The sequence below is a fragment of the Miniopterus schreibersii genome (assembly GCF_964146895.1).
Source record: "Miniopterus schreibersii genome assembly, chromosome: 6".
Lineage (NCBI taxonomy): Eukaryota > Metazoa > Chordata > Mammalia > Chiroptera > Miniopteridae > Miniopterus > Miniopterus schreibersii.
Window position 1 is genome coordinate 55,991,253 of NC_138107.1, and position 22,125 is coordinate 56,013,377.

Below are 22,125 nucleotides of genomic sequence, written 5' to 3' on the forward strand. Positions count from 1 at the left end.
GTCTCTGGATCCATTTTGTTCATCAGTTTATTTTGTTTATTATATTCCACATATAAATGAGATCATGTGGTATTTGTCTTTCTCTGACTGGCTTATTTCACTTAGCATAATACTTTCTAGTTCCCTCCATGCTGTGCCAAAGGATAAAAGATCCTTCTTCTTCACAGCTGCATAGTACTCCATGATGTAAATGTCCCACAGCTTTTTTAATCCACTCATCTACTGATGGGCACTTGGGCTATTTCCAGATCTTGGCTATTGTAAATTGCACTGCTATGAACATAGGGGGGCATAAGTTCTTTGTGACTGGTGTTTTGGGTTCCTTAGGATATATTCCTAGAAGTGGGATCACTGGGTCAAATGGCAGGTCAATTTTTCATTTTCTGAGGAACCTCCACACTGCTTTCCATAGTGGCTGCACCAGTCTGCATCCCCACCAGCAGTGTACGCCCTTTTCTCCACACCCTCGCCAGCACTTGTAGTTCGTTGACTTGCTGATGGCAGCCATGCCGACAGGTGTGAGGTGATAAAATGTAAAGCCTATTTAGGCAGCTATTTATTATGTCTTTCTTGTTCACGTCTTTCTTGACTCCAGTTCCTTACCCTGCGTTTATGGCTCGCCTGCCTGTAGTTTGTTTTCTGTCATCTTTAACCTAACTGGTCCTCCTCCACCAGTTCCCCGAGGGGCCATGGTTCTAGGCCTTTTTTCTTTCTACCTTTTGTTTACGATTTTCTTCCCATCTTCTTAGATCTTTTCTTAGCTTGTTGGTACCTTGAAAAAAAATTTTATTTTTTGCAAGATTGCCAGCGGTTTTCACAAGTATTTTTAGCTCTCTCCCGAAATACCAACCCTTAGACTTTTTTCATTGATTTCTCGAATTTGTATTACAACTGTAGTTTTCTTTTTTCAAAACACTTTTAACAAAAAGTATTTTCTAGTCTCAAAATTATTTCTAGTGAGATTTAATGGTTATTTCTGAGAAGTCTTGGTCTTAATCCCTTTCTCTTCTATGTTTATGTGGTTATTTACTATTTCCTCCCAGTGACGGCAAATCTTGCTGGTATATAGCTATTCTGTCCAAAATAAGCTACCCCTCTTCTCCCTTTTCAACTGCTTATCTAACTATCTTTTTCTGACCCAAAGCTGATAGTCTGTACAAAATGAGAAATTTTTTTTGAGGAGGAAGGTGCCTGCCTCATAGTGTCAGGATAAACAAGTCAAGAGAGAAATATCTTGCAATTACATGAAATATGACAAAGTTCTTCATTTTCATAAAACACCCTAGAAACAGGATTGTACAGTCTGTACAAACTTTAGAGTTAAGTGCTACTTAATTTTAAAAGTTTCGATTTCATGAAATGTATAAACATTAAACGTGTACAAAATTCAGGGGAGTACCTGATAATCTGACGGCATGACAGGCCCGCCGGAGTTTGCACCCGAAGGCCCTAGACGTGGTTTCTTGTTTGGAGGCACCTGATTAAGGCCAGAGTCCTGACTGTGCTGCAGCCCTGCCGGGGCGGCCCCAGCCCCAGCCCCAGCCCCTCCCGCAGTCCCGTTGGTCTGGGTGCTGCTCTGCTGCTGCGGGGGTGCCTGTGGAGGGGCTGCTGCCTGTGGTGGAGGGGCTGTGGGCTGCTGATGTTGGTTCTGTTGCTGTTGCTGATTCTTGGAAGAGAAAAAAAAGCAAGCTTGGTATGGAACTCAATTAACAGGAAATGTCACTCATTACTTGATGTGCACATGTGACTCTGACCCAACCTGCAGGGCAACCTATGTGGGACACCAAAGTGGCTGGAACGGCTGAAGAATGGAGCAGCCAGGAAATACAGCACCCCCAAAGGTCAAAGTGCTAGGCTCTGACTAGCACTCATTCTCTGAAGTCCAATCCTCCAAACCAGACACAGACATCCCATTGGAGACCATAGGCACATAGGATATAGTTCTGCCCTCACTCAAACAGCTCTAATAGCTTTTCCATAGTGATTCTGGGGTAAAAGGGTTTGGGGAGGGCCCTTATATCTCCAAGTATGATCATGAACAGAATGACGCTTTGAAAAGCTGTCTGCATAAGGTGATGGTAATAATGCCAAACAAACAATAAGAATGAAGAGTCAAGGATTGAAGAGTCAGGGAATAAAATAGGCTATAAAACAAATCAGGAAGTTCATCTATCTGTAAGCTTATTACATTTCACATTTAGAAGTACACCTAAATAAATACATACTTAATTAAATAAAAGGTGGTTAAATACATAGGGATTATTAAATCATACTTCCCTACATTCTCTTTTTGCCTCTCCCTTACGCTCTGGAAGTGAAAATGTACTGTGCAGTTCATACCTTATCACCTTTCTCTTCAGGTTCATCTTCATTTAGGAATTCTCGTTTGGGGTAAGGAATCTGGCAGCCAGCAAACACGCTAAAAATCATTACAAAGAATACATGTCATGACCAAAAATCTACGACATGAATGACCTTGTTAATTTAAAATTCCACCTTTTTCTTATTTCCGACTCTTCATCCGTGATTGGTGTTTGCTGGATGTCTCCCATCACAACATAATTTAAGCATTAAAGAATAATTTGTTGTCTGAAGTTTTATACTAGTTGCCACGTTCAGTAACAAATCTTAGCTGCTCTTAAGCAAGTTGACATATATGACATAGAATTTCTCCACACAAACTTCATTAGTACTAAAAATAACTGAATTTGTATTTGCTTCAACAAAGAAAATAACTTTTTTCTCAAGAAAAGCTGCACCTCTAATAAATCCAGGCACAATGATATATGTGGGTGGGGAAACCCAGGATGGGGAAATAGAGGGGTATGGTAGTGCAGTGGGCACACTGAATTTTAAATTCTCAGTTCCCCACTGGTTTTGTTTAAACTGTTTTGACTGACCATCTATAAAAGTCCCATCTGTTCTCAGCTTTGTTCTTATCTATAAAACTGATTAATCATCAATCCAAAAATACTTGTTTTCATTCATACCTGTCTACAGTGTTGCCTCTTTCACAATATAGGACCTTTCTTGTGAGTACTTTTTCTCCAAGGTAATATTAATGAAGAAAGTAAAATACTTCAAAACAAGTGCTCTCTTGCTTTCATCTACCACCCAACACCTTCAACCTGAAGTAAAGGACACAGAATAGGTAGGATACATACTCTAATGTTGGCAAGGGGTCCTCCTGAAAATAGGGATCCTGCAGAGCCTGCTCTGAGGTGATTCTCTTAGTTGGATCCATAGTAAGGAGTTTCTGAAGCTGGAGTAACACATAAGAAATTGATAGCACATGAAAAGGTTGTTTACAAGTCAATGTTTTGACTTCTGTATTAATGTCTAACAGGATTAATATCAAATGCCATTTTGTACAGCTCACTGCACAATTAGTACACTACACACGTTTAATGTGATATTGATAAAAATCATTAGCATTAAAGCCCTTTTAGAATTTAATTCTTTTCTGCTGATAAATCATTGGGGGGAAAATCAGGCTCTTTCTCCCTCTCCCTTCCTCTCTCTGAAATCAATAAAGATATATTTAAAAATAAATAAATAAATAAGGCTAGAAGTCAAGGGTAACATCTCAAAAGAAAAATATTTACTTTGCCCCAGCACCCACTTATTTCTTTCTAAAGAGAAGGTATAGCTGGGACAATTCCATGGGAAACAGAATGAGGTGAGAGCTGTGCTAAGGATCTGACCTCCCAGATGCACATACCAAGAGGAACACTTTGCTGTCAGGCTTGACCTTGTGTTTTTCCATGTACTTTATGAGGCTACTGTTGGCATACCTGCAAGGACATAACAATCATACATCATTGGGAACACTCACACCATACATTTAATGGAAAGTTCAAAGATTGATTTTCCTATAAGGTATGTGTTTACGCCATTGTTTTTTCTGATTAAAAAGTAATATATAACTAAATATTGGTAAATGTGTGAAGAAATAGGAATTGTTACATACTGCATGCAAGAGTTTACACTGTTACAATCATTTTGGAAAATTATGCATTAACCATTAGAGTTGAAAATGTGAATATCTTATGATCCAGCAATTCCTTTCCTAGGTACACACTCTAGTCTAAAAGAGACTTTTGCACATTTATAAACAGGATACATAGACAAGAAATGTTCTTGGCAGCATTTTGGTAATAGAAAAAACTGTAAACAACCCAAATGTCTATCTAAAGAATGGGTAATTAAATTGTTAGATATTGACATAAAAGAATGTTAACAATAGTAAAAATGAATACAGAGGTTGAATGGGGGGAAAAAACAAATTGCAGAAAGTATGATACTATTTATGTAAAAAGTTCAAAGATATACTAAACTGAACAATAATTATTTGTAGTATAATTATAATAAAAAATGAGGAATGATAAATACAAATTCAGAACAGTGGCTACTCTTTGGGAGGGGCGTCTATAGGAAGGGAGGGTACACCGAGTACTTCTATAATCTTAGTAATGTTCTACTGCTTTTGTTGAGGAGTGAGAAGAGGGTTATTTCTTTATTATTCTAAATATACTACATATCATATTTTCATTATATACATTCTTTCCTATATATGAAATATTTCAAATTAAAATGGTTAAAAAATAGGTAATATATGTTCATGGTAGAAAATTTAGAGAATAAAGTATAAGGAAGAAAATTAAAATCACTCATAATCAAGCCACGGGTGATAAGGAACCACTGTCAAGATTTTGAAAATTTCCTTTGGCATTATATAAAAAAATATATATATAGTACAAACACTGAAGGATTTTTGTGCTGTTTTTATAAAATTGGGATCATACTCTTAACTTTTTTCACTTAATATTGTCTCATAAACATTTTTCCTTGTCAAATGCTCTTAATCTTATTATTTGTAATGGTTGCATATTTCCTACTGTTACTAATGTGTTTCACAATAGTTATGATTTACCTTATAGGTAAATCTGGTACACACTGTAGGGAGACAATATTGCAGAGAAGATGAGACTCAGAGATGCCTACTAGACCATGACTCAGTCATTTACTAGTTGGTGTGATTGTGGGCAGTTAGTTAACCACTATGAAAGGCTTAGGTTCCTCATTTGAAAAATGAGGATTAAAATTACACCTACTTTATAGAGTTGTCATGAGGATCACATGGGAAAATGTAGGGAAAGGGTGTAGGACCATGTCCGGCACATAGTAAGTACTGAATTAGCTACGTGTGGCTGCTCTGATTGTTTCCACAGAATAAATTCTTGGAATTATTAGGTCAAAGGGTATGTACATTTCAAAGCCGTTGCTACACAAACCTGGCCTCTAGATCCGAGGCATGAGCACCTGAGAGCTGCATTAGAAATACAGATTCTCAGGCCCTATCCTAGATTCCGAATCAGAATCTGCATTTTAACAAGGTCACCAGGTCACCTGTAGGTACATTCAAGTTTGAGAAGCCTTCATCCTCACCAGTAGCATACAAGTTAGTAAGAGCACCCATTTTATTATACCTTTGCCAACACTAGGCATTTTCACTTTAAAAATCTTTGCCGTGTATACTAAATAAAATTTTTCCTCTCCAATACCAGGAACATTTTTTTTGCCGAAGTAGCCACTATAATTTGGTAATGGGAAGAAACTTTAAACTTTATGTAGAAATGGAGTCTGTCTACATGGTTTTGGTTTTTATGCTGAATTAACTGACTTCTTGGGTTAGCTGCAGGCTCCAGGTTATTTGTTTCTATCATAACATAAGAGGACTTGAACTTGAGAAATCCTACTGCTCAATTCCCATTGTGGTTTCTTCTTATCTTTCCTAGTATTAAAGTAAAGCTGAACTGTTTGTTGTTTTCTGAATAATCCTTTTCCAGATTTGCTATAGTTTAAGAGCTGAACAGTTATCAAAGTAATTCAAACTCTTTATATACATTATGAAGCATTTTATCAGACCATGCTTATTTAAACATTCAACTTTTAAAGTCAACTTAACGGTTTCCTTTTAATGCTATTTTGACCTTGCCTTCTAATGAGCTAGTAAGTGCTTACACTTTGGAAAGATTACAGAAACTGCTATTGTTATCATTCCCAATTCACTTTGAGAATAAGTTTTGGGGTTCTTTTCCTCTGAAATAATGAAAATGAATTATTCTTTTACTTTTTATGCTATCTGAAATAATATTTTCTGGAACTTTTCTTTATCATATTTTACTTCAACGATTTATATGTATTATATTAAACTAATTTTAATAAATCTCATTTTGTTTTCTGTATCAGCAGTCTGCTTTTGTGTGGGTAAAACTGTTTGCTTAGGAAGTATGGGTTCTTATCTCTAAACTTCTCCTATTCCTTTTCTAACTGAATTTCACTTGTCTTTTAAAATTTCTCTCCTTTTATTTCTGGTTGTTGTAAATACTATCATTTTTTATTAATAAGTTTTCTTTGATCTTTAAGTACTGAGTTAAATGTTATGTACCTTCATTAATTTTCTCTATCTTTTATATTATTAGAACACCTTTAATTACTTGAACTACTTTCATTGAATACCCATTTGAGAAGTAACTAATGAGCATGTATTATGTATCAGGCCCTGGGGATGCATATAATGGTGTATAAAACAGACATAGTCCATACTGACTAGAGGGAAAGGGAGATAAGTATATTCAAAAGCTAACTGTAGTGCTAAGTGATCAGTGCTGAGAAGCAGCACAGGATGCTACAGGAGCACAGAAGTGGAGCATCTAACTCGGAACCTGCAAGGTCAGAGGAGGACTCATTAGGCAAATGATGCCAAGACCTAAAGGATGAGTAGAAAGGATAAGGGAGTAAGTCTGTTGAAATGGGTGGGAGGAAAGTACATCTTAGCCTGAGGGAACAGCAAGTGTAAAAATCCAGAGGACAAGGAAAGCTCCTTGGAGGTTCTTAAAGAAATCCATGATGTCTAGACTATAGAATACAAAGTAAACAGTGGTTATGAGATAAATTTGGTGATGTAGAAGCCAGTTTTATTAGTGTATTAAGGAATTGAGAGCAATGGTGACTTAAGAGCAACTAGAAGACTGACATGATCAAATCTGCTTTTGGCAATGACTGCAGTATAGACAGTGAGTTGGAATGAAGACTGGAGGTAGAAAATACCACTTAGGAGGCCATTTCAGGATTCAAGGTGAGAGAGTGGTGGTCTGCACTTTAATAGCGGCAGGGTGAATGGAGAGAAATACAAAGATTCAAAGGATATTTAATACAAAGAACTGACTAGATTTACTAACTGTTTGGACACTGGGAGTCAAAATGGCAGAGTGAGATCAGGGGTATCTCTCACACTTTTGGCTTCAACAATTAGGTGAATCATGTACATTTAGTAGTGTTATAAGATATCATAACTATAAGAGGAAATATAGTGGAGGAGTGGTTTAAGAGGATAAAGGATGAATTCAGTTTGGGACATTTAAGTGAAGCATTTTGTGGAACACTGAAACTGAGATTCCATAAGGCAATTAGATAAATGGGTCTGAAACTTGAAAAAGAGACCTAAGTAGGATATATAAATTGGTAGTTATCAGCATAACTGATGGTAAATTGTGGCCATTCGAATCATGGAGACTTCCTGGGAAAATTTCTAGTGTAAAAAGAGAAAACCTTGAACAGTATCAATGCTACCTTTAAGAGATGGAGAGGTATTGTATGAAAGGAAAGGAGGTTAACACTCCCCTTGACAAGGATGGAAGAGGCCCTTGAGTTTGACAATGGAATCTAACCATAGTTTTGTTGTTGTTGGTGGTGGTGGTGGTGGTGGTGGTGGTGGTGGTGGTGGTGTGTGTGTGTGTTTTAGAAGAGAGAGATAGAGACAAAGGACCCTACCAAGGACTGTGTAACAGAGGGACAGAAAATGATTAGGGCCATTCTCTTTATGATGTCTACTTTTTTTTCTACAAGCCATCCTGTCCTGAATTTTTTCCATTAGGTTGCCCAAAAGGGAAACTCTTTCATCTTTTCCTCTAAGCATACCTATTTATAACAAATTCCTCTCATGCCACCTTTCCTCTCCTCTCGTTTCTACTCAACATAAATGCCCTGCCAGTCACTCAGATCCCAGGCCATGCGTTGTTCTGCCGTCCTTCTTGGTTGCTAGCCCAGAATTTCCGTCACCAGTCATTACTCAGATAAAGATAAAAATCACCATTGTGGTCTTAAACTGAGCCCTTTACCATGCTAACATAGAAGAGACATTTAAACCACCTATTACCCCTTAAATTCTTGGTTTTTAAATACTACAGCTTAAGCCTGGCATGTATGTGAACAACATCTGAAGTACCTTCTTTAAATCATAAGGCATACTTAACATTTTTTAAAAATCTTAGTTCCTGGTTTAAGTAATAATCTATATCTGTTTTTTTTAAGGATTAAATACTCCCACTGAAGTTACTACTTATATTTAATATGGAATTACTTACGTTGTTCTTCTAAAGTCTTTTTGAAGTGTGGGGTATTCTGGCATCTTTCTAATATCTTCCCAGTCTTTATCTTACAAAAAAATATTGAATATTGTTACAGAAAATAATGTGTTACTTTTATAAAAAATCTATTTTAGCTTAAAAAAATATATATACATTTATATATATATGTGTGTGTGTATATATATATATATAATATATATATATTAAAAATACTTCAAATACACTTTTGAAAAGGAAAATAAATTACCTGCAGGAAACCCCATGACACTAAATATCCGATCGAGTTGATCATGATGAAAGGGATTGCTTGTTTTTATATCTTCCTGACGACAGTGAAAAATAGGTTCTGAAGTCAACAATTCAGCAAATATGCAACCTATTGCCCATATATCTGTGAAAAACACACACAAGTTTTTGTACACATTTATTACATTTCTTTGGTTATAATTCCTGGGTATAATCACAACCTATATATAAAAATACTTTTCAGTGAAGCAATATACAAAATGAAATAAGTGTATTAAGAAAACATATATATGAGACATGAATAGCTGATCATCACACAACATATTGAAAGCCAAATAAAAAATATTTATTTGTGTATTTCCTGATGAAGGTAAGCTTAGGAAATCCAATTTAGCAAGCAATGGATTTACTTTATATTTAGGCAAAAGCCTTTCTAACCAATATTAATAATTCTATTACTAAAGCATTTAACTGACAATCTAATACATGACATAATACTCAAGATCTGATAGACTAAAACAATATCATCATCAGGTATAACAATACGGTCTTTAAAGCAATCAAATGCATAATGATAGAGCAGAATGTCTGAATTGTGAGTCTAGACCAACAGTAATACCACATAAAATTATTTGGAATAACTCAACTTTTGTATGAAAGACTACCAACTTCAGTTTTTTCAACAAACTGTAAGGTCCAGAAGCTGATAAATACACCAGTAGAGATAGATGTTACCTAAACACATTCACTTAGATGTTTCTCCAACTCTCCAACACTTCTTCAGGATAAAGTTAGGCATCTTTGAAAGTTTTATTAACTATTTCAAACCACCAGTTATAGGTTATTCTATTTGGATTTTATACACTGAAAAACTATAATTTCAATTCAGAGACTTTATATTTACAATGCTTTGCCAAATATACAAATGAATTCATTTTTGAGATGTACATTCACACTTACCCACTTAAATAAATGCTGTTTAATAAGTAGTTTTTAAAAAAAATAATGCAGACTGTGGTATAGTATAGAAAAGTACAGTGTTTAGTAGCCTACTAAATGTGGAAATTGCATTCTGTAGACAAGCTAAATAAGAAAAAAGTCTGATTATATCCATTAGCTAGAATTAGTGTGTGTATGCTATTTTGTAAAACAAATTGCCAAATAGAAGGGAAAAAAATCTAGTAATATCTCACATATGAGACTCTATTCAGGAATGGTTTCCTTCCACATAAGTTAGTGTTTTGGATATTGGGAACATAACCCTTCAATAACCATTTTTATTACACTACTACCCGTCATCTTAAGAGGCTATAAAATAGAAAATGTAATGCCATCTTTCTTAATGATGCAGGAGGGTCATGTCATCCTGAACATTCCATCACTAAAGAGTAGAACAGTAGCACTCTTTAGTGTTGACTTTTTAATTATTTTCTCTCTCCCGTATCACGTTGGTTGTCACTCTTGCCCCTGATATAGTCATTCTATAAACCTCCAGTGATATCAAATCATCAAACTCTCTTATTTCTATGTTCCGAATAGAAATAATACTCATTTCTGACATAAACCAGGTATGGAGAAGAGTGAGTGAATATATGTGCATTCATATGTCTGCTATGAATATATTTCAAGCTTAAAGATAACTGATTTGGTGATTATTCTTTTTATGTGCCTTAATTTTTTTCCTAACTTCTATCTGGAATGGATAATTGGGACTTGATTAAAATTAGAAATTAGTGATTATGATTTTATCTTTGGACATGTGGAAATCTCATTTACTGAGCAAGTAAGTTACAAGATAGTTAAAATTCAATTTCAGTTCTCCTTACCCGGAGAAAACAAGAAATACAGCTGGTTTCCAATTCATACCCAATTATCTTTATTTCTCAAAAAAACAAATCTATTTTTATTTCAACAGAGCAATTAATTATAACATTCATAAAACTGTGCTTCTCAAAGTGTGGGCTGTCAAAGAGTGTGAACCACATACCATAGAATCACCTAATGGTACCTGTTAAAAATGGGCCTTACCATGAATTTTGTATAAGAATCTGAGAGCAGGATACACTTTGGTGGGAGGTCATTTAGTTTAACAGAGGGTTTTGGCTGGATTTGCCTTTTCTTATTGGGAAGCACCCTTTTAGATATAGACTGTATTAGTGCTTGTTAAGAGTCCAACACATACGGATTTCTACCGTTATCACTCCTTTATCCCTACCCCATGCCATGGGTTAGCTCAGCATCAATTCTGTTCTAAAGTACCACCAGTTGATTCCAACTAACACTTTCAATCTCTTCCTATCCTCTGGTGCCTTCTGAGGTTGCCTAAGAGATTTTACTGTTCTCCATAGAAAGAGAGACCCAATAACAGAAAAAGAAATCATAATTCCAGAAGTCTCAAAAATACAGCCCTACAGTCAAAGTCACTCACTGGAATGTAGGTAGAGTCAGACTCTAATTTTAACTTCTCATTCTCAGGATCACTCAACTCCTCCCATTTGTTTTCCGTAGTGGTTTTTTCTTCACCCTTCACAGACAACTGGCACTGTCTGATGCTATTAGTGAGGCCTTGGCACCTTGGATATGGAGCTTTACTATGGGCTCAACTGCTAGGGGAAGGATCTATATTCCTCTACTGTCATGCACTGTTTATCTCACAGTGCTGAGTCTACTCATGGGCTTTTTTTCACTCGTTTCATAAAATTCTTCCGCAATATTTATGAAGTATTACAATATTTCAGCATTGTGCTAGTGTATCAATCCCTGGACAAAGTATAAATGTGTTGTGGGTGTCTGAGCTTTGCACAAATCAGATCTCCCAATGAATGAGGGTATTATTATATTAAAATTTTTGTTTTCCTTTTTACTGATGAATAAGTTAGTTATCAATATAATCTTCCAAATTTAAGAACTTCCTTTGTAGTTCTTTGGGTGTCACCAGGTTTCTCATAAACTTAACAAAAAGGATTGTGCTTACTTGTCTATAAAAGGAAAACCTAAGGAAAAATACTTAACAAATTTAGGTACCTTATAAAACTAGCCCTTCATATTAACAATACTAATTTACTCCCTCCCTATCCTCTCTTTTTACCTTTTAAAGAAATCTCTAGATTTGAGGAGGACTCCCTCTTCTTGACTCCCTTAGTTTGCAGCTGGATCCTCTGAGGATAATATAGTGACCAGGAAGCAAAATCTCTGATGCTTCTGTTCTGAAGACGACTTTAATTCCTACAAAGTGTGTGTTTACAACAGATTTTCCTACTCAGTTATTTTTTTACTTGAGAGATAGCAAGATGCTGAGCACAGCTAACCTACCCAGAATCTATTTTCTACCTTAATGGAGAAACTGCCATACTGATAACTGTAATGGCAAGAGAGAAAGATTAGTCATATTGTTTCCTGCTTAGGAAAGGCAGACAGACTAACTTTTCCCCAGAAAGAAGGGGCTCCTCCAACACCACACTACTCCTGTTTTTCTGTTTGTAAAGAAAATAATTCTAAAACCTCTCTCCAGTTCTTCTGATCGATAGTAGGCGAGTGCAAAATAAAATTTACATGTTATCATTTCCATAGCAACTCAAAGGGATCAGATACCTTTATTCTCTGAAAGCAAATGCTTTCTTCTTTTAAAAGAACCATTTTCTTGCCCAGCTGGCATGGCTCAGCGGTTGAGCATCAACCTACGACCCAGGAGATCGTGGTTCGATTTCTGGTTAGGACGCATGCCTGGGTTTCGGACTCGATCCCCAGTAGGGGATCAATGACTCTCTCTCATCATTGATGTTTCTCTATCCCCCTCTCCTTTCCTCTCTCTGAAATCAATAAAGACATATATATATTTTTGTTTGTTTGTTTGTTTTAAACTTAAAAAAAAAAAAAAAAAAAAGAACCATTTTCTCCTATACAGTTACAAATCCAAATCTACCAGACTGTAAAATCTAGGAATACAGAAGACAACAGAGCTTTCACAGACAGACAGAAAGTGGTTTTTACAAAACAGCATTATTGCATTATTATACCACTTGGTATTTATGATAATTCAATGCCAAGAAAGGAAATCATTTTAGATTAACTTACCAATGGCTTTTGTATAATGCCTTGCACCAAGTAAAAGTTCTGGAGCCCGATACCAAAAAGTCACAACTACTGGATCCAAATCTGCTAGCGGTTTTAGAGGAGAATTGAATAATCTGGCAAAACCCATGTCAGCTAAAAAATAAAATAAATTAACATGAAACTCAGTTTGGCATGCTACTGGAAGCATACAGGGTTGATAACACTAGTTGCCAACCTTATAAAGCAAGCCTTTTCCTCCCTTTTCAACCAGTGGTCTGTACCAGCCACCAGATCTCCCTTCTGAGGTAGATACTATTATTGTGCCTATTTTACTGATGAAGAAACTGAGGCTTAAAGATATTCTGACTTGCTCAAGGTCACAGAACTACTAAGTACAGAGTCCAAATGAGAATTCAGGTCTGATTTCAGATTCCTGTCTTTCAGAGACAGCTGCATTAATAATATTCTTAGATTTTTAAAAATTGAAGATAGCCTAAAAGTTTCCATGATTAATTATGACTTCTGTATGACTATACATCTAAAAACAGACCTATATCTTAGGTCAGTGTGTGATAAGAGTCAGTTCTATGGACTCACGAAAGCTGACTGGTACATGTCTCAACTCTGAGTTCAGTGACATCATGTTGGTGGCTTAAAACTGGCTGTGGTGAGAGTATTTACATCATGAAAAACAGCAAATGATACAAACTAGGGTTCCCCACCCCAGTCCCCCCACAGAGACCCAGTTTTGTACAGTGACTACCACATCACATACACATTTCCGAGAACATGCAGAGAATATCTGAGATAATTTGTGTAATTCAGCATTTAACAAAGGTCTGTATCAAAGCTAACTTATTTAACTATTAAAGGAGTACAAAAGTAGTAAAAAGGATATTTATTACTAAATAAGGTGCTGGAGACTGATTTTCTTAAGATTTAATAAATAACAAATACCTTACATCTACAGAACACTTTAGAGTTTACAAACCATTTTCAGATACATCATATATCACTCCATCCAATCCTCATAAGAACACTGGTTTAATAGGTATTCTGGTCCCTACTTCTGAGATAAAGAAGCTAAGGCCCAAAGCAGTTAAATGACTTATCCATGGTTACAGGAATAGTAAGTAAAGATGCCAGTACTCCAACAAAAACCATGTTATAATCTAGCAGCTACATTCTTAACCATTGATCTGACATCCAATAAATTATACATATTATAGCTATAATTGCATGTCACAAAGGCAAAATCAAAAAAATTATAAACCTCTGTAATTTGAAATATATATGAAGTATATTTTGATTATAATGGGCCTCAATGTACTATAAAATACACAAATAGTATCTAAAATTTCAACTACAGAGACTCATTTAATCTAAAACTAATATGCTATGATACAACATACATTCAAATTTTAACTTAGTGATATTATTTCTTAAGAATTTGAATAATTTATATGACTTTCTAGAAATGTTTTGGAGAAGCCAGGTCTTAAAAAACAAAGCTGTCCAAGGAAGCCTGTGCTAACGCCTACTCTTTCTTAACTAAATTTCCCTATAGCAAACAAAAATATTCAAAACCATTCTACCAATATCACACCTACATCAAAGCACTGCTTTATAAATTTAACAGATGCTAATTGTCATTGATGGCAATGTAATATGATGGAACGCTGTTCCACCCGTTGAAAGACATTTTGTTTTGGAGTAAAGGCTAAAGCCAGTACTTCTCCCCTTATTCTCTACACTTCCTTGATTTTATGTAAGCCAGAGGACACAATATATATTCTTGAAAACAATCCCTGTCTATTGTATGAACTTCAAAGGAGTTTTAAACCATTTTTCAAATAATTACTAATTTAGACAAAAGGTAACTAGCTTAAACATTACTAACAGTTGTTTTCCTAAAATTAGATATGAATGAAATTTTCAATTCCGTTGGTAGTAGTAAAATTCTGGTGTGGGTGATAATGAAGCAATATCAAATGATAGACAAACGGCAAAAGACATTGTCTACCACCAAAGGAGCTTACGTGAAAGTGAGATGACAAAATACACAGAGTAGACAAAAATTAAAAAAGGGTGAGTGCTGTAAGAATAAAGGAAAGTTCCTACTGGTTTCTCCTACACTCTCAGTCTCTTAAAGAAAGAGCCTATGTCTCCTTCATGGTTTTATCTGGACCAATGTTTGATAAACATTTGTACAAGTAGACTAAACTGAAAGTAGAACTTGAGCTGGGTTCTGAAGGATGAATTGTTGTGAACGGTAAAGAAGGCAATAAGCATTTTAGGTAAGGCCTGGGAAGCCTTTAGGTTGCTGAGGAGGGAAAGGCTCAGGGACACAGAGAAGGGCACAATGTGTTTTCCATTAGACTATGTTTTTCTTTTCAGCCAAAAAAGAACTGTATTATAGAGTTAAGCATAGGCATCAGAGCATTACTAACTTTTTTTAAATAATGTGCTATTAAAATGTAAAGCAATTTAATCAACCAAATTGTTTACTTGATCTTTATTATTAACTATCGCTTAGTTTTAACTCTGGTTTTATGCTTAACCTTGAATAGAATTTTAACCCTAAAACAGTAAGGCAACTAACTAGCCTGACTGGGATACAGAGTTTTATGTTAAGAAACAGTAGAGATATTTGGGAACAGTAAGGAGAGACATTAAGTTTGGATGACTGGGTTAAATGTGATGACAGGTACAAACAAAGGAAAGTATAAGAAAATGATGATGAATTTGGTTTCGAATAATGGGAGTATGGGTTGTCCACAGGAAACCAAATAGAGATAAGAATTTCAACTAAGGTGAGAGAATGGAAGCTGACATCCAGATCTTAGAATAATTTTCACAGAGTCCAAGATTTTGAGGTTACAGCTAATCAATTCCCTAAAGAAGTAATTGTAGAGAGAAGCCATGTCCAAAGCCAGTGCCTGGGGTGTATTGAAACAACAGGTTAACAGAAGTAAGAGGCAATAATGAATAAAATACAGAAATAACAGCAAAAGTGGTATACAGAAAAAAGAGAATTATGTGATACCATATAGACCAAGAAAACAGACAGTCCTAAGGCCAGATGGTTAGGAGAGCAAATGGCTAAGGCAGTAAAGGAAAACTATAACTAAATGCAGGCCGCTCGATTTGGTAAGACAGAGGTCAAGGGTGTCCTTTTAGAGAGCAATTTCAACTGAGGAATGGAATTAGAAGCCAGGTTATAACAAATCAGGGCACGTGGAACCAATGGGTGAATATGTGTTCTAGAAGCAGAGGAACAAGGGGGAAAAACAGCACAAGTGGTAAAGAAAACAAAATGGATATGAGAAGATTTATTTTAAAGTTGGGAAGAGGATCATGAATGTTTAAAGGTGAAGAGGAGAAACTTGAGGAGGGGAGACTGGAGATCCCATAATACGAGGGGCTGAAGGATAGCCAGGAAGATTACTGAAGCTACGAAGGGCACTAGATGGGCCTTAGGAGGGAAAAGTCACTCACTCTCTCTTTTACAGTTTCAAAGGCAAAGCCGTGCTGACAAAAAGTGGTCAGTGAGGTCATACCAGATAGCTATGTTTGTAGGGAAAGAGATTCTGGACTTGGAATTCAAGTCCTTGCTTTGAAAGGTTGAATAAGCTACAACCTCTCTAAATCCAGCTTTCCTTATCTACAATATCTACCATATGGGGTGGTTGTGTAAAACAACACAGTTAACTAACATATGAAAGTATCTATCATGCTGGATAGTAAACTGTTTATTTTATTGTCTCTCACAGGGAGGAACCACCCCTGATCTCCCTTCCACTTTCACCAGTGTCTAGCAAAAAGTAGGTACTCAATAAATGCCCATAGGAAAAAGAGTGTTGAGAGTGAGTGCAGAACAAGTGAAGAGTGGTACAAAGCAGGTGCGGAGGGAAGCTGACAGGGAAAGGAAAGGAAAGCAGTGACCTGGTTCTTCATTAACATCAATAAAACTTTTGAATATCTGAATCTTAGTAAACTCGGAACAGAGGTTTAAGGAAAGGGAAGTTGGTTTAGAACAGCTTCCTCAGGGCCTAGGTGGGTGGTGTGTTAACTGAAGAAGTAGAAGACCAAGCAGCAGGGCTGGCTTGGCTGAAGGACAGAATGGACTAGTAGGTGGTCAGGTTAGCGTCACTTTGCACGAATCCCAGTATGCTATAGTCTAATAGCAAAGGAAACAAGCTGATGAAGCACACTTTATTTTGAAATCCTTCTAAAAAGCATTGAACATTCAATAAATGTAATTTCTAGTAAAATAAATTATAATAAAACATTTCTTAGCTAATTTTCTCCCCAAATATGTCACAGGTATAAATGATGCTGATTCCTCCAGGGCTGAAAAGGAAATAAGACTCTTTTCAGGGCCTTAACCTAAGATTGGCAAGTAAGAGGGTCTGAAAACATATCTATTCATTTGGAAAAGATATGTTGGCACCTGGCACAGGACATATGTGGGGCGGGGGGGGGGGGAGATCTGTGATACTCTATATGTATTAGGTGACAGTTGGAGGGATGTATTAAAGGAAAGAACATTTGGTAAAGCTAAGACAAAAGTAAGATTTATGGGATTAGGTGATTGTGCAGGACAGTAATAGTGACATAAACACAACTTGGGATTTTGTATGGGAATGAATTTTTTGTGGGCTTGCTTGCCTCAGCTTAGAATTATGGAACTTTATTTTGGGTATAAACCTGAGGGTTTTTATAAACTATATTTCCCAATATCTTTTCTAAAAATATTATGAGAACGTAATTTTTAAATTAACTAAGAGTATTAAAAAGGGAAAACATCTTTGCAGTCACTTCAGTTTCTTAATAGATTATTTTAGAAATAATTACCTACCTATTTTGACTCTCCCCCTCTCAGGACCTTCTCCCATTACTAGGATATTTGCTGGTTTCTAGAAATAAAAATAGAGCATTCAAATTACTATGTTTATTCTTTTGACATGCTCTAAAATGGAAAAAAGTTCTTATAATGTGAAAAAGTTCTTATAATAATCTGTATTTTCAACAAAACTATAATCATATATTAAGTACCCTCTACATAGTTAAAGTATTTGACATCCTTGAAGTTAGCACTAACTTTCCATAAACATCCTTACTGTGGAAACATCTTATTTTCAAAATTATATCATACAAATAATTACAAAGGAATTAAAGCTGTCATTTCTATTTGTCCCACAAAAGTAATAAGTAATAATAACGTAAAAACCTGTACAAATTATAAACTGTCTGCTTGTAGCCCACAACAGTGTCTTTGTGGTTGAAAAATGTATATAAAATTTCAAACCACAACATAATACATTTATTTAAATGAATCAAATGGAATATTCCTTGCTAAATATTTCTAAACTACTGTAGGAAAATATGGTCAACATTCAACAGACTCCATTAAAATTCATACATGGTTTCAGCTATAATTCATGCAAAAGTGAGGAATTCAAAATATAATTTCAAGATGTGAGAAAATAAAAACCAAGGCTAATACAAAGCTATATAAAGAGAAGAGTCGGCTGCAAATGTATCCAACATCTTTTAAGTCGTCCTCATTTGTAGACATTTGGAAACAGAGAAACTATAGAAATTGGCCTTTGGACAATATGTCTCCTCCATAAACTCCATTTCCAAGATCTTCTCAGCTGAAATGGAAGAATTATGGAGGCAAGTAACATCTTAAAGGAGAAATGAACAGGATTTTCTGGCTAGTTGAAGTCAGAAGATTAAGGCAAAGGGTGATAAAGATTTCACCAAGGTTTTGAGTTTATCTGACTGAAAGAATGATGGCATCTTTATTATGGAAAAGTTATAAGAAGTACTGGTTTGGTAGTGGGAACAACAAAGAGAAAGGAGGTGACATAGTGAGTTTGAGAAAGGTGAGATGCTGAAGTCATATTAACCAGGGGAGTGAAAATAGGAAGATCTGGATTTAAAAGTTATTGTCACTGGAGTGTGATAACTGAAGACAAAAGACAAGATTGGTTTACCAGAGCAGGAAGGGAAAAATAGCATCACACAACATTCAAAATTCAAGCTTGACAACTATTTATCAAAGATACATTATGTATAAAATATTGTACTGGAGACTTTCAGGAAATAAAGAAAATCTCTTGACTGAAAGAGCTTAAAATCTAGTATCAGGCAGTGGTTTGGATGCTAGCGATACAGCAGTAAATAAAACCAGGAAAAATCCTCACCCTCATGAAGCTTACATTCTAGTGGGAAGAGAGAGGCAATAAACAAATGTATAGTACATCAGATACTGGTAAGTACTGTGGGAGAAAAAAACAACACAAGGAGAATACAAGAAGTTTCCACACCTAGTGTTATGGCTGACTAAGTGTTCCTAGGGGACTTTGTCATTACAGAAGAAACATATGCCACATAAGAAACATTCCCTGAAGGATCCCCAATCTCACAAGAGGTCTGCAACAATCCTCAACCTCAGCCCAAATAATGTATCCTTGTGGCTGGAGAGTGACAAAAAGGTGGGCTGGGCCTGAAGGCAGAGCCAATGACACACTTCAGTGGGGACACTGAACCTTGGGCCCAGCAAAGTAAGGGAAGCTGAGTTGCTACCCCTCAATCAGCCAAGACTCTCAAGGGAACTAAAGTAAACCTAGATGCTACCAGTAGAAGCAGAAGAAATCTTCTCTGGAGAAAAAAACTTCCTAACTTAGGCCCAAGTTACATTACATATTCATGCTAAAAGCATATTATTTCCATGTGGATTAAAAACAAAATCCATTCTATACTATTTACAAAAGATCCACCTAAATAGAAGCACCATAACGCTAAAAGTTAAAGGCTATTAAAAGATATAGTAGGGAAACTGCTAAAAGAAAGCTGGATCAGCTAAGAAATGTCAGATAAAATAGCTTTAAGACAAAAGTATTATTAGGAGTAGAGATGGTCACTATATAATAATACAAGGTTGAACTCACCAGGAAGAGGCAACATTCCTAAACTTGTGATGCATTTGTGTGTGTGTGTGTATATGTAATATATATATAATTCAGGGAGGGAAAAGATCAATTATATTATACTTTTCTCAGTTACTGATATGTCGAGCAAACAAAAGATTAGTAAGGTATAGACTACCCAAAGGACAAAATTAGCAAGGTTGATCTAGCAGTGATATACACTTTTTACCCAATAATTGAAGAATATACATTTTTCTCAAGCATACATGGGTACTTACAAATACTAATCATGTACTAGCAGGTCTAAGAAATTTCAAGGAAATTTTAAAATATTTCTAAATCACTCTGGCTTGTGTGGCTCAGTTGGTTGGGTGTCGTCCTATGTACCAAAAAGCTGCTGGTTAGATTCCCGGTTAGGGTACATGCCAAGGTTTCAGGCTCAATCCCCAGTAGGGAGCATGCAGGAAGCAGCCAATCAATGTTTTGCTCTCACATTGATGTTTCTTTTTCTCTCTCCTTCTCCTTTCCTCTCTAAAAACCAATTTAAAAAAATTTTTAAAAAATATTTCTCAATCACTCAGAGGTAAAAGAAGAAACTATGAAATTAAAAATACTCAGAAATGTAATAATGAAAGTACAACCTATTAAAACCATAGAATGCAACTAATGCTGTACTTATAAGGGAAATTTATAGCCTTAACTATTTATGTTAATAAGGAAGAAAGGATGAAAATAATTATGTGCAAAAGTTTAAAAAAATAGGCTCAACAGAATAAACAGAAAGAACGAAGAAGTAATAAAGATAAAGTTAAGGATAGATTATCTATGAACTAGAGAGGATTTATGAAGCCTCTAGGACAACCAAAGCAAGAGGAGAGAAGGAACAAATTACAAAGAAGAACGTAACTATAAACCCAGTGGAGGTTAGAAAGATAAAAGAAGCGTATGAAGAACTTTATATCTATTAATTTTAAAACATACACAAAATAGACAAAGTCAAAAAAATGTAACCTACAAATTGACTCAAAATCAATTAGAAAACCTGAAATGCTGAATAAACTGAAACTGTAGTTAAAATTTTTCCTACCAAGAAAACATCAGACCCCAGTTGATCAAAGAGGAAAGTTTTCCAAATTTTCAATGAACAGATTGTTTCAATTTTATTCAGACATTTTCAGAGAATAGAAAAAGAGAGAATGTTCCCAACAAAACCAAAGTATGAGAAGAAAAAAAATTTCAAGCCAAACTCACTCATGAGTATAGATGCAAAAATATTAAACAAAATATTATTAAGCAAAATCCAGAAACAGGAATGTCGTATTAGCAGATTAAAGATAATTATCTTCAAAGTGGCTGAAAAACAGATAATAATCTTGAGAGACCGAAAAAGCAGTTGATAAAATTTAACACTCATTCATAATAAACACTCTCATCAAGTTAGACTAGAAAAAACTTCCTTAATCGGAAATAGGTATCAAAAACTAAGAAAGCCCTCCGGGCGTGGCTCAGTGGTTGAGTGTTGACCTAGGATCCAGGCGATCGGGGTTCGATTCCCGGTCAGGGCACATGCCCGGGTTGCGGGCTGGAGCCGATCAATGACATCATCATTGATGTTTCTATCTCTCTCTCTCCCTCTCCTTTCCTCTCTCTGAAATCAATAAAGATATTTTTTAAAAAAAAAACAAACAAAAACCTAAGAAAGAGCCCAGCCCGGGCATGGCTCAGTGGTTGAGCGTCGACCTAGGATCCAGGCGACTGGGGTTCGATTCCTGGTCAGGGAACATGCCCGGGTTGCAGGCTCGATCTCCAGTCGAGGGCCTGCAGGAGGCAGCCGATCAATGACTCTCTCATCATTGATGTTTCTCTCTTTCCCTTTCCCTCTCCTTTCCTCTCTCTGAAATCAATAAAGATATAATTTAAAAAAACAAAAACAAAGAAACACTGAATTCCCTTTAAAATCAGGAATAATGCAAGGATATCCACTATACACACTTCTAAAATCAACATTGTACTATAAACCCAGTGCTATAAAACAGTAATTAAAGGCATACAGACTGGAGAGGCAGAAACAAAACTATTCTTATTTGGAGATGACATAATTATCTACATAGAAAATCGAAAGTATTCATAAACAAATTAGCAATAGTAACAGAGTTTAGTATTAATACGATGTCTGGCTAACAGAATATGAAAAAGTCAACTGTATTTCTATATACCAGGGGGGAAAGGAAAAAAACAAACGAAAAATATACTTTTCAAAGGCAGCATTTCTACAGAAACAAAATATAAGGTGCCTAGGAATAAATATATCAAAGGATGTACAAGATTTTTATACAGAACATCTAGACACCTTATATTAAATGACATTAAGAAGTCCTAAATAAATTAAAAGTCCATGTTTATAGATAAGAAGACTGAATACAGGAGTGGGCAAAAGTAGGTTTACAGTTGTG

General features: G+C 35.7%; 1 protein-coding gene across 5 annotated transcripts in view; it reads right to left on the minus strand.

Annotated features, from left to right (window-relative positions):
• Positions 1–22,125, minus strand: part of CDK19 (cyclin dependent kinase 19) — a 100,809-nt gene that overhangs the window by 6,442 nt on the left and 72,242 nt on the right. For 4 of the 5 annotated variants that reach the window (XM_081141336.1, XM_081141337.1, XM_081141338.1 and 1 more), the window contains 8 exons: positions 17,593–17,650; positions 12,753–12,884; positions 8,680–8,823; positions 8,430–8,499; positions 3,722–3,794; positions 3,165–3,262; positions 2,341–2,419; positions 1,400–1,666 (listed from right to left, as the gene is read on the minus strand). In XM_081141336.1, coding sequence (XP_080997462.1) covers positions 1,400–1,666; positions 2,341–2,419; positions 3,165–3,262; positions 3,722–3,794; positions 8,430–8,499; positions 8,680–8,823; positions 12,753–12,884; positions 17,593–17,650 — 921 coding nt within the window. The remainder of the gene's footprint in view (positions 1–1,399; positions 1,667–2,340; positions 2,420–3,164; positions 3,263–3,721; positions 3,795–8,429; positions 8,500–8,679; positions 8,824–12,752; positions 12,885–17,592; positions 17,651–22,125) is intronic. The other variant, XM_081141339.1, reaches the window with a different exon arrangement.